The following is a 16,456-nucleotide window of genomic DNA, read 5'->3' as shown; positions in this document are numbered from 1 at the left end:
GTGTGGGGGACAGAGTGGGCAACAGTGTGGGGGACAGTGTGGGTGACAGTGTGGGGGACAGTGTGGGTGACAGTGTGGCATCAGTGTGGTGGACAGAGTGGGGGACAGACTGGGGTACAGTATGGGACACAGTCTGGGGTACAGAGTGGGGGACAGAGTGGGCGACAGTGTGGGGGACAGAGTGGGGTAACGTGTGGGGGACCATGTGGGGGACAGTGTGTATAACTCCAAATAGTCATTGATGGAGCTGTTGGGTAGGTATGAATTAATGTTTTATTTCGTGGGCATGTATACCTAAAGAGATACACTGAAACGTGTGGGGGATGTGGGTCAGTGCAGAGAGGTGTGAGGTGATGCTGTTTGATCAGAAGAACATAGAAAGACAGTATAAAATGGGGGGGTGCGATTCTGAAGGGGGTACAGGAGCAGAGGGAGATGAGGATAAATGTGCACAGCTCATTGAAGGTGGCACGACAGGGTGAGAGAGAAATTAATAAAGCACTTTATTAATTGGAGCATAGATAATGGGGCAAGGAGGTGATATGGAACTTGGTTGACCCCATCTGGTGTGCTGTTAGAGTTATGGGTGTCACATTATCGGATGAAGAAATGATTTACAGCATAGTTCCAGGGGATGGGGCACGGCATTGCTGAGGGGAGTTTGCAGAAATTGGGATTGTTCTCCTGAAGAGGCGGCAGAGAGGAGATTTGACAGAAATTTTCACACTCAAGGGACTTCTGAACAAAATGGATAGGGAGAAACTGTTCACAGTCACAAAGGGATTGATAATGGGAGGAGACAGATTCCAAGTGATTTTCAAAAGCAGCAAGGGTGATGTGAGACAAAAACATGTTCACCCAGTGAGGAGTGAGGGTGTGGGCTGCACTACCTGGAAACATGGGGGAGGCAGATTCAAGTGAGTCAGGGGGATTGGATAATCATTTAGATAGGAAGAGTGGGCAAAGATAGAGGGGAAGACATGAGGTTGGAACCAGGTAATGATGGTCATGTGAAGAGCTGGTGCACACACAATGGGCTGAATGGCCTCCTCCCATGCTGTAACTATCCTGTGGTTATGTTACACCCAGACGTGGTCCGATACTGCAGCTGGAAACTAGGCAACAGTTTATAAAAGTTTAGCAACTCCCTTGTTTTTGTACTCTAAGGCTGTTCTCAGGCCTGCAACTCCGACATGACATTTTAATAATTGCCTTGAGTTGGTAGTGTTTTGAAAATTCCATTGTGGATTTTGCTCACACAATGCTGCATTGCACTGATATACCAGAAGATGGAGTCAAGAGTGAAATTAAAAGTAATCCATGTTTTAGAACATAGAATGTCGAACAATACGGGGCGGCATGGTGGCACAGTGGTTAGCACTGCTGCCTCACAGCGCCAGAGACCTGGGTTCAATTCCCGCCTCCGGTGACTGTATGGAGTTTGCACATTCTCCCCGTGTCTGCGTGGGTTTCCTCCCACACTCCAAAAATTTGCAGGTTAGGTGAATTGGCCATGCTAAATTGCTCGTAGTGTTAGGTGAAGGGGTAAATGTAGGGGAATGGGTCTGGGTGGGTTGCGCTTCGGCAGGTCGGTGTGGACTTGTTGGGGTGAAAGGCCTGTTTCCACACTGTAAATAACCTAATCTAATCAATGCAGCGCAGAACAGGCCGTTTGGCCCTCGATGTTACGGCGACCTGTGAACTACTCTCAGCTCGTCCCCCTACACTATCCCATCATCATGTGCTTATCCAAGAATTGTTTAAATCTCCCTAATGTGGCTGGGTTAACTACACTGGGCATTCCATACCCTTTCCACTCTCTGAGTGAAGAATCTGCCTTAAATCTATCACCCCTCAATTTGTAGGTATGTCCCCTCACGTTTTAATACACGTGCGCTCTGTTTCAGTACACAATGTCCTGAATATCTGACTGCATCTTCCCACAAACTTCCCAAGCCCTTCCTTCAACCTTGAAAGTAGATGGCCAGGTCTCCCTGTGATATACCTCTGTCACATTAGCCACTTGTTTGTTCCCTTGGGGAGGGTTCTGAAAGAAGTGACAGAAACATCAACGCAGGGGAAGTTCAAACCTGGATCTGAGTGAGATCATCACTTTGTGGAGGGGACAGAGGGAGTTCCCTGAGCAAGGCTGTAGTTTAGGGAAATTATGGGTGGTTGAGGGACACCTGTACATGAGCAGGGAGGTGATGTTGAACAGGACACTGGTTCGATCTCATTGACAGTATGTGTACAGCTGTTAAAGACAAGTTATTGGGAAAATGTGACCACATTGGAGAGAGTGCAGAATCTATGATTTCAAGTGATTTACAGGAATGGTTCCAGGAATGACAAGCCCTCTGCTCTTGTACTTGTTGGCTATACATGTTTCCCAGGGAAAGGAAGCTGCTAATCAGCTTGCATGGTCTCTCTGACACAACCCAGTGGGCACTCAGAATCACACAAGATCAGGGTGAAGGAGGAGGTCCTGTTGCTCATCATACTTTTCTCAGCAGTTTAAGTTGGTGTCAATCTTCTGTCATTTATCCGTAGCCCTGCACACTGTTTGTATTTAAATATCCATTCAAAGCCCTCTATGCTTTATGAATAGGTCACTCTACCCATCCCGCCACCTTCAATGCTCTGTGCACATACACCTTCAGCTCCTTCTGCTCCTACAGCCCTTTTAGAATCATACCTTTTACTTTATTCTCCATCTCCATGTTCCTTAGGCCTTCTCACACACCTCTCTGCATTGACCCACATTTGCCACCTCTCCCCCAAAATCCTTCTGAAGTTCGACACCGTCCCCTTTACAGTTTACTGTTACTGCTTCAAACATTCCCAGGAAGCTCTTTTATTTTTACTCAACAAATTCATGCTGACTCTTCTGAATCAATCCACATTTTTCTGTGATTAATAATTCCATCACTCAGTTAAACTGCAAAGGAAGACAAGACATAAGGATAGATAAATCCCCTGGGCTAGAAGGGATATACCCTCGGTTCCTACAGGAAGCGAGGGAAGAGATTGCTGCACCTTTGGCGATGATCTTTGCATCCTCACTGTCCACTGGAGTAGTGCCAGATGATTGGAGGGTGGCAAATGTTATTCCCTTGTTCAAGAAAGGAAGTAGGATAATTCTGGGAATTACAGACCAGTCAGCCTTACATCTGCTGTAGGTAAATTATCAGAGAGGATTTTGAAAAACAGGATTTATGATTATTCGGAAAAGCATAGTTTGATGAGAGATAGGCAGCATGTCTTTGTGAGGGGCAGGTCATGCCTTAGAAGACTCATTGAATTCTTTGAGCATGTAACAAAACACATTGATGAAGGTAGAGCAGTGAATTTTAGCAAAGCGTTTGATAAGGTTCCCCATGGTAGGCTCATTCAGAATGTAAGGAGGCATGGGATACAGGGAAACCTGTCTGTCTGGATACAGAATTGGCTGGCCCATTGAAGACAGAGGGGGGTGGTAGATGGAAAGTACTCAGCCTGGAGCTCAGTGACCAGTGATGTCCCACAGGGATCGGTTCTGGGACCTTTGCTTTTTGTAATGTTTTATAAATGACTTGGAAGAGGAAGTGGAAGGGTGGGTTAGTAAGTTTGCCGATAACACAAAGGTTGGTGGAGTTGTGGATAGTGTGGAGGGCTGCTGTAGGTTGCAATGGGACATTGACAGGATGCAGAGCTGGGCTGAGAAGTGGCAGATGGAGTTCAGCCAGGAAAAGTGTGAAGTGATTTGTTTTGGAAGGTCGAATTTGAATGCAGAATACAAGGTTAAAGGCAGGATTCTCGGCAGTGTGGAGGAACAGAGGGATCTTGGGGTCCATGTTCATAGATCCTTCGAAGTTGCCACCCAAGTTGGTAGGGTTTGATTAGATTAGATTAGATTACTTACAGTGTGGAAACAGGCCCTTCGGCCCAACAAGTCCACACCGACCCGCCGAAGCGCAACTCACCCAGACCCATTTTCCTACATTTACACCTTCACCTAACACTACAGGTAATTTAGCATGGCCAACTCACCTAACCTGCACATTTCTGGACTGTGGAAGGAAACTGGAGCACCCGGAGGAAACCCACGCAGACACGGGGAGAATGTGCAAACTCCACACAGACAGTTGCCTGAGGCGGGAATTGAACCCGGGTCTCTGGCGCTGTGGGGAGGGCACATGGTGTGTTGGATTTCATTAGCAGGGGGATTGAGTTTAAGAGCAGTTATGCTGCAGCTCTATAAAGCCCTGGTTAGATCACACTTGGAATATTGTGTTCAGTTCTGGTCGCCTCATTATAGGAAGGATGTGGAAGCTTTAGAGAAGGTGCAGAGGAGATTTACCAGGACGCTGCCTGGACTGGAGGGCATGGCTTATGAAGAAAGGTTGAGGGAGCTAGGGCTTTTCTCATTGGAGTGAAGAAGGATGAGAGGTGACTTGATAGAGGTGTGCACGATGATGGGAGGCAGAGATAGAGTGGATAGCCAGAGACTTTGCCCCAGGCCGGAAATGTCTATCACGAAGGGACATAATTTTAAGGTGATTGGAGGAAGGTTTAGGGGAGATGTCAGAGGTTGGTTCTTTACACAGAGAGTGGTGGGTGGGTGGAATGCACTGCCAGCAGTGGGAGTAGGGTCAGAGACATTAGGGACATTTAAGCGACTCTTGGATAGGCTCATGGACGACAGTACAATGAAGGGGGTTAGTCTGATCTTAGAGTAGGATAAAAGATTGACACACCATGGAAGACCAAAGGGCCTGTACTGTGCTGAATTGTTCGATGTTCTCTGTTCTATGTAAGACCATCACCTAGTACCTTCACAAGATTGACTGACTGTGAGATGGAGACTCAGTTCCTCTGAGTGTAGCTTGCCCTGTGTTGCAAAGATCTGTCAGGGTGTATCCCACAGTCATCAACACAGCATGAGCTGCAGGACGTCGTACAATTCTTCCGTCGCCTCCGCCTCTGAGCTTACTTTCACAATCAGGATTCCCGCCCACCTTCCGAGGACCCCTTCACCCACCTCCAACACACTGCATCCACCTGGACACCCCGCGCTGGCCTATTACCCGCCCTCGACCTCTTCATTTCCAACTGCCGCCGGGACATTAACCGCCTCAACCTGTCTACCCCCCTCCCCCACTCTAACCTCTCACCCTCACAACGCGCAGCCCTCCAATCCCTCTGCTCCAATCCCAACCTCATCATTAAGCCAGCAGATAAAGGGGGCGCAGTGGTAGTCTGGCGCACTGACCTCTACACAGCTGAAGCCAAACGCCAACTCGAGGACCCCTCTTCCTTCTGCCCCCTCGACCATGACCCCACCCCCCATCACCAAACCATCATCTCCCAGACCATACAGAACCTCATCACCTCAGGAGATCTCCCACCCACAGCTTCCAACCTCATAGCCCGGGAACCCCGCACTGCCCGGTTCTACCTCCTTCCCAAGATCCACAAGCCTGACCACCCTGGCCGACCCATTGTCTCAGCATGCTCCTGCCCCACTGAACTCATCTCTACCTACCTCGACACTGTCCTACCCCCCTAGTCCAGGAACTCCCCACATACGTTCGAGACACCACCCACGCCCTCCACCTCCTCCAAGACTTCTGTTTCCCCAGACCCCAACGTCTCATCTTCACCATGGATATCCAATCCCTCTACACCTCCGTCCGCCATGACCAGGGCCTCCAAGCCCTCCGTTTTTGCCTCTCCAGACGTCCCCAACAGTACCCTTCCACCGACACTCTCATTCGTTTGGCCGAACTGGTCCTCACCCTTAACAATTTCTCCTTCGAATCCTCCCACTTCCTCCAGACCAAAGAGGTAGCCATGGGCACACGTATGGGCCCCAGCTATGCCTGTCTCTTTGTTGGCTACGTAGAACAGTTGATCTTCCGTAATTACACCGCACCACTCCCCACCTCTTCCTCCGCTACATTGATGACTGCATTGGCGCCACCTCGTGATCCCACGAGGAGGTTGAGCAATTCATCAACTTCACCGACACATTCCACCCTGACCTTAAATTTACCTGGACCATCTCTGACACCTCCCTCCCTTTCCTGGACCTCTCCATCTCCATTAATGATGACTGACTTGACACTGACATTTTTTACAAACCCACCGACTCCCACAGCTACCTGGATTACACCTCTTCCCACCCTACCTCCTGCAAAAATGCCATCCCGTATTCCCAATTCCTCCGCCTCCGCCGTATCTGCTCCCAGGAGGACCAGTTCCACCACAGAACACACCAGATGGCCTCCTTCTTTAGAGACCGCAATTTCCCTCCCCAAGTGGTTAAAGATGCCCTCCAACACATCTCGTCCACATCCCGCACCTCCGCCCTCAGACCACACCCCTGCAACTGTAACAAGGACAGAATGCCCCTGGTGCTCACCTTCCACCCTACCAACCTTCGCATAAACCAAATCATCTGCCGACATTTCCGCCACCTCCAAAAAGACCCCACCACCAGGGATATATTTCCCTCCCCACCCCTTTCCACCTTCCGCAAAGACCGTTCCCTCCGTGACTACCTGGTCAGGTCCACGCCCCCCTACAACCCACCCTCCCATCCTGGCACTTTCCCCTGCCACCGCAGAAACTGTAAAACCTGCGCCCACTCCTCCTCCCTCACCTCCATCCAAGGCCCTAAAGGAGTCTTCCACATCCATCGAAGTTTTACCTGCACATCCACTAATATCATTTATTGTATCCGTTGCTCCCGATGCGGTCTCCTCTACATTGGGGAGACTGGGCGCCTCCTAGCAGAGCGCTTTAGGGAACATCTCCGGGACACCCGCACCAATCAACCACTCCGCCCCGTAGCCCAACATTTCAACTCCCCCTCCCACTCTGCCAAGGACATGGAGGTCCTGGGCCTCCTTCACCGCTGCTCCCTCACCACCAGACGCCTGGAGGAAGAACGCCTCATCTTCCACCTCGGAACACTTCAACCCCAGGGCATCAATGTGGACTTCAACAGTTTCCTCATTTCCCCTTCCCCCACCTCACCCTAGTTCCAAACTTCCAGCTCAGCACTGTTCCCATGACTTGTCCGGACTTGTCCTACCTGCCTATCTCCTTTTCCACCTATCCACTCCACCCTCTCCTCCCTGACCTATCACCTTCATCCCCTCCCCCACTCACCCATTGTACTCTATGCTATTCTCTCCCCACCCCCACCCTCCTCTAGCTTATCTCTCCACCCTTCAGGCTCACTGCCTTTATTCCTGATGAAGGGCTTTTGCCCGAAACGTCGATTTCCCTGCTCCCCGGGTGCTGCCTGAGCTGCTGTGTTCTTCCAGCACCACTAATCCAGAATCTGGTTTCCAGCATCTGCAGTCATTGTTTTTACCTAGTACACAGCACTGTCACCTCAGAACCAACTGGTCGAGGGTTCAACCCCCACTCCAGAAATTAGACCATAAAAATTCAGACAGACCCACACTGACAGTGTGTTTCTGAACATCTACATACTTAAAGCTGAAGCAAGAGATTAAACAGAGATGCTGACTCCCATTTTGATGAGAGATTTAACAGAATTTCCCTGAAGTCGAGCTGGACAGCGGGAACTCCAAACAACTTTCCTTTAATCAGCATCAGTGAAAGAGATGTCTAGGCCGCAGCCGCTGGGATCCTGCTGTGTACAGTTGGCTGGAGGCCCCTGGATGTGCCTTTGGATGACCTGAGAATGTGAAAGGCGTTCTCTGTCTTTAGTTCTACATTAATGGCTCACAAAAGAACTGCAAATATTTGTCATGAGTGAAGAGCACCGGGAGGTAAAAAAACTGCTCTGTGCAAGAACATGGTTTTGTACACAGGAGTGTAAGGAGCTAGAAATAGGAAATCAAAACATATCCAATCGGTTCAGCTTGGTCTGTTCTGTGCTTAGACTCTCCATCTTCCTGTTGCCTTTGACTTCCAGCCAATCTCTCTCTCTCCTCCCCAGTTCGTGCTGTGCGCTGACCTACATTGGTGCCCAGACTAGCAACACTCCAGCTTTTAAAACCTGCACCTTTATGTCCAGATGCTGTTGTATCTCTGTAACCTCTCACTGCCACACAACCCTCTCTAATCTGATCCTGAAAATCCCTGAGCTTAATCCTGGCCTTGCCCTCAGTTGCCTGGGATCTCAGCTTTGGAATTCTCTCCCCTTCCTCTGAAACTCTCACTTGTCGTCCTTTCAGACCCTCCTGAGACCTTAACTCTTCGATCCGGTCTGTAAACCGATGCTGAAAACTGTCTGCGATGGTCCCATGTGGCAGCTACAAACATGAAAACTCACGTTGTTCAAAACACAAATAACAAACTGAGGATGCTGGAAATCTGAAGGGAAAACAGAAAGTGTTGGAAAAACTCGGCAGGTCCGGCAGAATCCGTGGAGAGAAAGCACACTTCAAGTCCAGTGAACCTTCAACAGAACCTCCACTGATAAAAACAGAGGCAAGCCAATCCACATCTGGACTTTATATGAACCTCAAAACATCGAGGTGATTCAGGAACATATGGGGGCATGAAGGAACGACTCAATCCTTTGGGCCACTCTAGCCTTTTGTTGGAGTTGACAGCAGCTCTGCTTCAGGAACGTCTCAAGGTAGTAACTGGCCGTTATGTGGGCAGGTACTCGCAGACCGCCTCAACGCTTACACCTTAATCCACCGAATAGATTACTTCATCACTCAACAGCTTTCCTACAATGGACTTCACGTCCGTTTGGAGAACTGGATAGTGTTTCTTCACAACAAAGAGAGGGACAGAAAGAGCAGACGGAATATTTAATGTTTACTGGCAGGATCCTCTGTCCAAGCAAACATTGCCAAGCTGCTGAAAGGATTTATTTTATTAAACTCGAATAAACCATTTCATCAGCGGTCACCTAATGTGCACTGTCAGTTCAGATCCCAGCGTTCAGTCCCACACATTCAGGATAAAACACTCCTTGTAACAGGTAGGTGAGAATGGGAAGCACTTGGAAATGTTTCAATTTGAAGCTCTTGTGATGAAGGGAGGACTGGTCTTTCATGGTCACCATTGAGAAAGCTTCACAGTGTCAGACAGCAGGGAATGTCAGCAGCCAATTGACACAAGGCAAGATCCCACACTCAAGACAAATAACTTGTTGATTTTCAGTGAGGTGAGTATTTCAGGAAATATTGGTCATGGTCACTGGGAACAACATTCCTCCACATAGTCCACACAATCCAGTGCAAAGATTTACATTCACATGAGAAAGCAGACACAATTCAAGTTTAATACCAAATTTCACTGGCAACACATCCAACAGTGCGGCACTCCCTCAGAACTGACCCTCTGACAGTGCAGTACTCCCTCAGCATGGACCCTCTGACAGTGCAGCACTCCCTCAGTACTGACCCTCTGACAGTGCGGAACTCCCTCAGTACTGACCCTCTGACAATGTGGCACTCCCTCAGTACTGACCCTCTGACAGTGTGGCACTCCCTCAGCACTGACCCTCAGGCAGTGCAGCACTCCCTCAGCACTGACCCTCCGCCAGTGTGACACTCCCTCAGTACTTACCTTCCAACAGTGCGGCAGTCCCTCAGTACTGACCCTCTGACAGTGCAGCACTCCCTCAGTACTGACCCTCTGACAATGTGGCACTCCCTCAGTACTGACCCTCTGACAGTGTGGCACTCCCTCAGCACTGACCCTCAGGCAGTGCAGCACTCCCTCAGCGCCGACCCTCCGCCAGTGTGACACTCCCTCAGTACTTACCTTCCAACAGTGCGGCAGTCCCTCAGTACTGACCCTCTGACCATGCGGCACTCCCTCAGCACTGACCCTCTGACCATGCGGTACTCCCTCAGCACTGACCCTCTGACCATGCAACACTCCCTCAGCACTGACCCTCTGACAGTGCCACACTCCCTCAGCACTGACCCTCTGACAGTGCGGCACTCCCTCAGCACTGACCCTCTGACAGTGCCCACTCCCTCAGCATTGACCTTCTGACAGTGCGGCACTCCCTCAGCACTGACCCTCTGACCATGCGGCACTCCCTCAGTACTGACCCTCTGACAGTGCGGCACTCCCTCAGTACTGACCCTCTGACAGTGCGGCACTCCCTCAGCACTGACCCTCTGACAGTGCGGCACTCCCTCAGTAGTGACCCTCTGACAGTGCGGCACTCCCTCAGTAGTGACCCTCTGACAGTACAGCACCTGAAGGACCTGATCGATGTTTTACAATGACACAGACGTTTGATTGATCTGACAGAGAAATGCATCTGGTATTGAATGAGCTTGAGGAGGAAACGTAACTGATCACCTGACATCCCTGTCCATCAACATGCTGCAATGTTGATCCTGAGAGTGGTCAGTCACTGGAGACCACCGGTGTCTCGTACAAGAGCCTCCCCTCCCCTTCCCCTCCCCTTCCCGGTGGGTGGTGAAAAGGCAGTGGGTCTGATGGTGCCCTGAACTAACCCCCATCCCCCCACACTGCCACTATGGGGGTCACCAGAACCTGGGGTCGTTGCTCGGTAACAAATACAAAACCGTTCTGTGGAAAGGTCATTAACTCTAATTCCTGTCCACAGGTGCTGCCAGACATGTTGAGCTTCTCCAGCAACTTCTGGTTTTGTTACATATGAGTGTGAGTGAAATTCAGGAGAACTCCACTGCACCATGCCCTGAGTGAGGGGGTGGATACCCAGCTGCCTCTCACTGGGTTGGTGCAGGGGATTAGTGTTGACGTATCAGAGAGTGAAGCTGGGCAAACACTTGAGGGAGAAGCGGACAACAGGAGATGTGAATACACTGTGACAACAGCAGGGATACTCATGTGGGCTGATGGGTCTCAGTCTGCCCTCGAAATGCTGTAGTTGACCAGATCATTGGGCTGCTCTCTGATTGGAGAGGGATAACCTGGGCGTGAGTTTAACCTGACAGTCACCACACCTCAGGCAAGACAGGAATCCTGCATGGTGCCATCAGCTGGGTCTGGGAATTGAACCCACGCTGTTGGCATCACTCAGTAACACAAACTAGCCATCCAGCCCACTGAGCTAACTAATGTGGTGTCATTGTAAAAGTGTGGTGCAGTACTTACTTGTACATGAAGGGGGCGACAGTAGCGGTGTTGGGGTGGCTGTGTTGTTGCTGAGGTTGAGGGAGCTGTACGATGACATTGCCTGGAGGCTGCCCACTGCTGGCCACCCCAGGAGCTGGCGTAGTGGCAGTGCTGAGGGAGGACGGGGGTGAGGATGCCTGGGTCACACCTTTACCCTCCAAGGAGGTGACACTGCTGGAGTTGGAAACTTTGCCGTTGGCCTGTGATTTCTGCAGCGCCTGGCCAGAGCTCCCCTTGGTCACCCGAGACTTCTCCACCTCCTTCATCGCCGATCCCGACTTCCCGGTGGGTAACTTGGATCCTGGCTTGGGAATCCCACTGGAAGCAGGGATCTCCTTCTTGGCTCCTGCAGGCTTCCCTCCTTTCGGGATTAAGCTGGCGATTTTGGAACTCTTCCTGGGCGCCTCACTCACTCTCTCCTGTTTGCAGCCTTTTACTCCTTTACTCTTCTCCTTCTCCTCCTTGTCTCTGGCCGGCGGTGAGACCTTCTTGCTGCCTCCTGATTTGCCTCCCGCCCTTTGGGACGTTCCCTTTGACTGCGTCTTGGGACTGCCAGCTGTAGAGCCCCCTCCACCAGCCTCACCGCACTCTGAGGGAGTACCCTCGTCCCTGGATCCCTCCGTAACCCCAGAGCTCGGGCAGGCAGGAGGCCTCGAGGATATCCTGTTGTTGATCAGCTTGAACTTCTCCAACATGGACTTCTGCCCATTCGAGGGGGTCTTGGGGGTATCAGGGGCTCGGAGCCGGTCACTGGGGGCAGTGGGAGAGGTGGCAGGACTGGCCACCTTCACACTGAGCATGGATGAAGTAGCAGCATGTTTGATATTCATCGATTTACTCCGCCAGGGTTTACAACTGCCCGGAGAAGGGATGGCAGAGGGCGGGTACTGCCCCACACCAGGGGACGGGGGCAAATTCCCATTCATGGCCGACGGTAACGGAGGGTTCTTAGGTGACTCTGGAAACACAAGGAAAATAAAAAGCAAAATGTCAAAAAATGTTCAGTCACCCTCGACTCAAAAGAGACACATTGAAAAAGCTCAAAACTGAGATCCAGTGATCTTTGGTTTTGTCAGATCAGGCATCAAAGAGATTCATTAGAGACTTACATTCAGATAGCACCTCATGTTGTACCATCAACAACCATTAGTCATAGAGTTATACAGCACAGAAACAGACCCTTCAGCCTAACCACTCCATACTGACCATTTTCCCAAACTAACCTAATCACACATGTCTGCCATTTGGCCAGTATCCCTCCAAACTCTTCCTAATCTTATCCAAGTGCCTTTTAAATGTTGTAATCGTACCCACACCACACGATCACTGACAGTTCATTTCACTCCCAACCCACCCTCTGTGCAAACGGTTACCTTTCATGTCATTTTGAAATCTTTTTCCTCTCACCTTCAAAACATGCTCCTCCGAGTTTCAACCTTCCCCCATCCAGGGAAAGAGCACCGTCCTTCACCTTGTCTCTGCTCCTCCTGATTTTATAAAACTCCATGAGGTCATCTGTTCACATCCTATGCTCCAATGAGGAAAGACCACTCCCTCAGCACTGACCCTCTGACAGTGCGGTACTCCCTCAGTACTGACCCTCTGACAGTGCAGCACTCCCTCAGTACTGACCCTCTGACAGTGTGGCACTCCCACAGTACTGACCCTCGGACAGTACAGCACTCCCTCAGTACTGACCCTCTGACAGTACAGCACTCCCTCAGTACTGACCCTCTGACAGTGCGGTACTCCCTCAGTACTGACCCTCTGACAGTGTGGCACGTCCTCAGCACTGACCCTCTGACAGTGCAGCACTCCCTCAGCACTGACACTCTGACAGTGCAGCACTCCCTCAGTACTGACCCTCTGACAGTGAGGCACGTCCTCAGCACTGACCCTCTGACAGTGCAGCACTCCCTCAGCACTGACGCTCTGACAGTGCAGCACTCCCTCAGCACTGACCCTCTGACAGTGCAATACTCCCTCAGCACTGACGCTCTGACAGTGCGGCACTCCCTCAGCATGGACGCTATGACAGTGTGGCACTCTCTCAGCATGGACCCTCTGACAGTGCAGCACCCCCTCAGCATGGACCCTCTGACAGTGCAGCACTCCCTCAGTACTGACAGACTCATCCTAATTTCTACGTCGATATAGTCACTGGAAGTTTGTTCGTGTGAGTTGATTGTTATCAGATGATTTCACCTTCAGAATCTGAGGAGGCCACTCAGTCCCTGAACCCTGCTGTCAAAGATATGTTCATCACCAGGCAGCACTCATCTGAGGTGAGCCAGGGACTGCTCCCGTGGGAAGGAGCCTGACTGCAACAACAAAATGTCAAAACTCACCAGACCATTGGAAAGATTGGTGAGCCTCCTGCCCAAGTGATGTGTCCGTTAGAAACAGCTGACTGCTCCAATTTTCCTGATTAACCTGTTCAGAGATATTTACGACACATCGCTGGAGGAAGTGGGACCTGAACTCAGGGCTTCTGGATCAGAGGTAAGGGCATTATCATTGCGCCAAAGGGCTGTCAGCTCAGGTTTTAAACTTGATTCCACAGAGTTCTTGTGGCGCAGTGGTTTTGTCCCAACCTCTGAAACTGGACACTCGAGGGTTCAAGTCCCACCTGCTCTAGAGGGGTGTCAGTATATGCCTGAACAGGTCGCTATAGAAACATATCTTGAATTGGTGGGGGGGGGCGTGATGAGATTAGGGATTGGAGAGTGTGAGTCTGCATTGCAGCAGAGTGGGATGTCAAAGGGGATTGAAGAGGGCAGTTTGTGGGGCTTAGCAGGGGCAAATATCAGTCTAGAAAGGACGACCGACGTATATTAACAGAGAAAGGAAGTAAGAAAGAACAAAACTACTTGCATATATGTAAATGTGTTGCTGGTCAAAGCACAGCAGGCCAGGCAGCATCTCCCCCATTCCTGAGATGCTGCCTGGCCTGCTGTGCTTTGACCAGCAACACATTTGCAGCTGTGATCTCCAGCATCTGCAGACCTCATTTTTTACTTGCATATATGTCACATGTTTCAGGATGTTGCAAAACATTTTGCAGCCAATAAAATTCTTTGGAAATGTCATCACTCTTGTAAAGTAGACGAAACATCGGTCACTTTCCACTGAGCAAGATCCAACCAACCAACAATGTGGGAATCAGTTTGAGCGATGGTGTGGTTGGTGGTGACTGAGGGAATAAGGTTGGCACTCTGAGGAGGACAGGGGTTTTCTGTCAAGCAGAAGGGAGGTGACAGGTAGGCATCTGTTTATATCACACGGTGGGTTCTGATCTTGGCAAAACTCAGCAACATAAAGGTTGACGAAAAAGAAACTTGTAAATCAGAGGAGGAATCTAGTTCCAGCTGAGGCTTTGGCGATCTGGGAGTGTGGAAATCCCTGAGGGAGGCAATGGAACAAAGTACACTGGTAGCTGAAAATAAACCAAAGGTCAAAGGTGAAAGCTGGTAATTCAACTCCTGAGGAATTTGAAGAAAGAATACCTTTGGAAAACAGATAGAAACACAATTTTCCATGGACTGTACAACAGTGAAACAGGCCATTCAGCCCAAATCAACATTACTGCCCCACATATGGATCTTCTGAAATGTCTTCATCCAGACATTGAGTAGAAGTTATGCTCAAGTGTTGGGGTGATTGAAAAATCCAATGCTGCTGTCCTAAAGCCATGATGCATTGTTGCTGGTGCTCTAAGTCACAGTCAGCATCATAGCCCCATCTTTACTGGTCATTCCCAAGTTGCTGGCTGTGAAAAGTTTCTGAATGCTGATTTTATTACTGCAATGATTAGATTCCAATGGGTGGAAGACATCCTGAAATGTCCAGTGATTGTGAGAAATGTCCAGTGATTGTGAGAAATGTCCAGTGATTGTGAGAAATGCCCAGTGATTGTGAGAAATGCCCAGTGATTGTGAGAAATGCCCAGTGATTGTGAGAAATGCTGCACTGATGCAATTCTTTGTTTTTCCTTTTGGCCCATCAGAAACATCTTCGATTTGGAGATTCTGCACAGGGGGGGCCACTGGTGAGGTCAGCTCTTCTTGGCCATTGAGTGCCATCCCTTTGAAACCTTGGGTACTGAGTGAGAGTGAGCCACCTTCCTTAATGTAACAGAGTCTCCCGAGTGTAGCTGAGAATCAACCACATTGATTCTGGAGTCACATGTAGAGCAGACCAGGTAAGGATGGCAGATTTTCTCTCCAAAAGACATTAATGAACCAGATTTTGTTTTTAAACAATAATCCAGTATTTATTACTGGGAATAGCTTTTAATTCCAGGTTTATTCAATAAATTGCATTTCAATCTCCCACATTCTGAGGTGCTATTTAAACATGTGTATCTGAAGTCTCTGGAGGAGTGGGCCAGTTAGAGTTGTTAACCAATTCCAGCCCCAGTACCATAACCACTAGCTTCCCCATGGCTACATTTCAGGAACCATTCTTTACCCCAGTCAGAAACATGGAGAAAATGAAATTGCCCTACTGTGGTACTGGACCACAAAGACTGCCAAGATCAAGGGCTAGGATGAACATAGGCAAAGGTCCAGTGCGCAGAATTGGATGGTAGCAGTCATTAAAGGAAAAGAGAGATATCAGAACTCCAGGAACTGTTTCACTTAACTGATAAAGGAGCAGAGAATGAGTCAGTCACTACTGCTGGGGTGGAACGATTTGAGAAAAAAGTGGACAGCTACTGGTAAAAGGCTTTGTTGAATTTTGATTTGCCCAGGGCAGACATAAATGAAATGAGCATCTTGGAAAGAATGAAACTACGATAAAGGGATGGGTCCACATTCTTCAAGAAAACCATCCTCAATTAAACCGAGGGTAAACCTGATCAGGGTGAGGCTGCATTATTGAAAAACTCGAAGCTTTCCTGAAATGAAGCTTTAACCAGCCCATCAGCTACTTTGATGGAATCTCACTGCACTGATCCAATTAGACCTCACCTTCACAAGGAGACTTCAAATACAGACAATTAAATTGCGCTTCTAAAAATTAAAATTTTGGCAATCAGAAATCAAAAATGCTGATAGAAAAACACTCCAGTTAGTGCGAAAAGAATTATTCCCAGTTCTCACCTCCTGAGTATCCTGAATTTCCTTCAAATCATTGTTTATTTTAACTGCTGGATCCTAAACTCTGGAATACCTCCCTGTAGCAGTCCCCTCACAAGTTCACCTCCTTCAAGATACCCCTTAAAACCTCATTCTTTGCTCAAACCTTTGACCATCTGTCTTATTATGGAGCTCAGTCTGAAATCTTGGGTGATTAGTGTTGCTGTGAGGAGTTTTGTATCCTACATTGAAGGTGCTATACAGATATAGCTGGG

At 49.4% G+C, this 16,456-nt stretch overlaps 1 protein-coding gene across 7 annotated transcripts in view; it reads right to left on the bottom strand.

Moving 5' to 3' along the window:
* nav3 (neuron navigator 3) overlaps window positions 1–16,456 on the bottom strand; it is a 440,932-nt gene that overhangs the window by 255,795 nt on the left and 168,681 nt on the right. For all 7 annotated transcript variants that reach the window (XM_060839577.1, XM_060839579.1, XM_060839580.1 and 4 more), the window contains one exon: window positions 11,080–12,058. In XM_060839577.1, coding sequence (XP_060695560.1) covers window positions 11,080–12,058 — 979 coding nt within the window. The remainder of the gene's footprint in view (window positions 1–11,079; window positions 12,059–16,456) is intronic.

This window comes from Hemiscyllium ocellatum, chromosome 19 (assembly GCF_020745735.1).
Source record: "Hemiscyllium ocellatum isolate sHemOce1 chromosome 19, sHemOce1.pat.X.cur, whole genome shotgun sequence".
In the NCBI taxonomy this organism is placed as follows: domain Eukaryota; kingdom Metazoa; phylum Chordata; class Chondrichthyes; order Orectolobiformes; family Hemiscylliidae; genus Hemiscyllium; species Hemiscyllium ocellatum.
The sequence above is the reverse complement of the archived record's forward strand: the minus strand, read 5'-3'. Positions and strand labels throughout refer to the sequence as shown.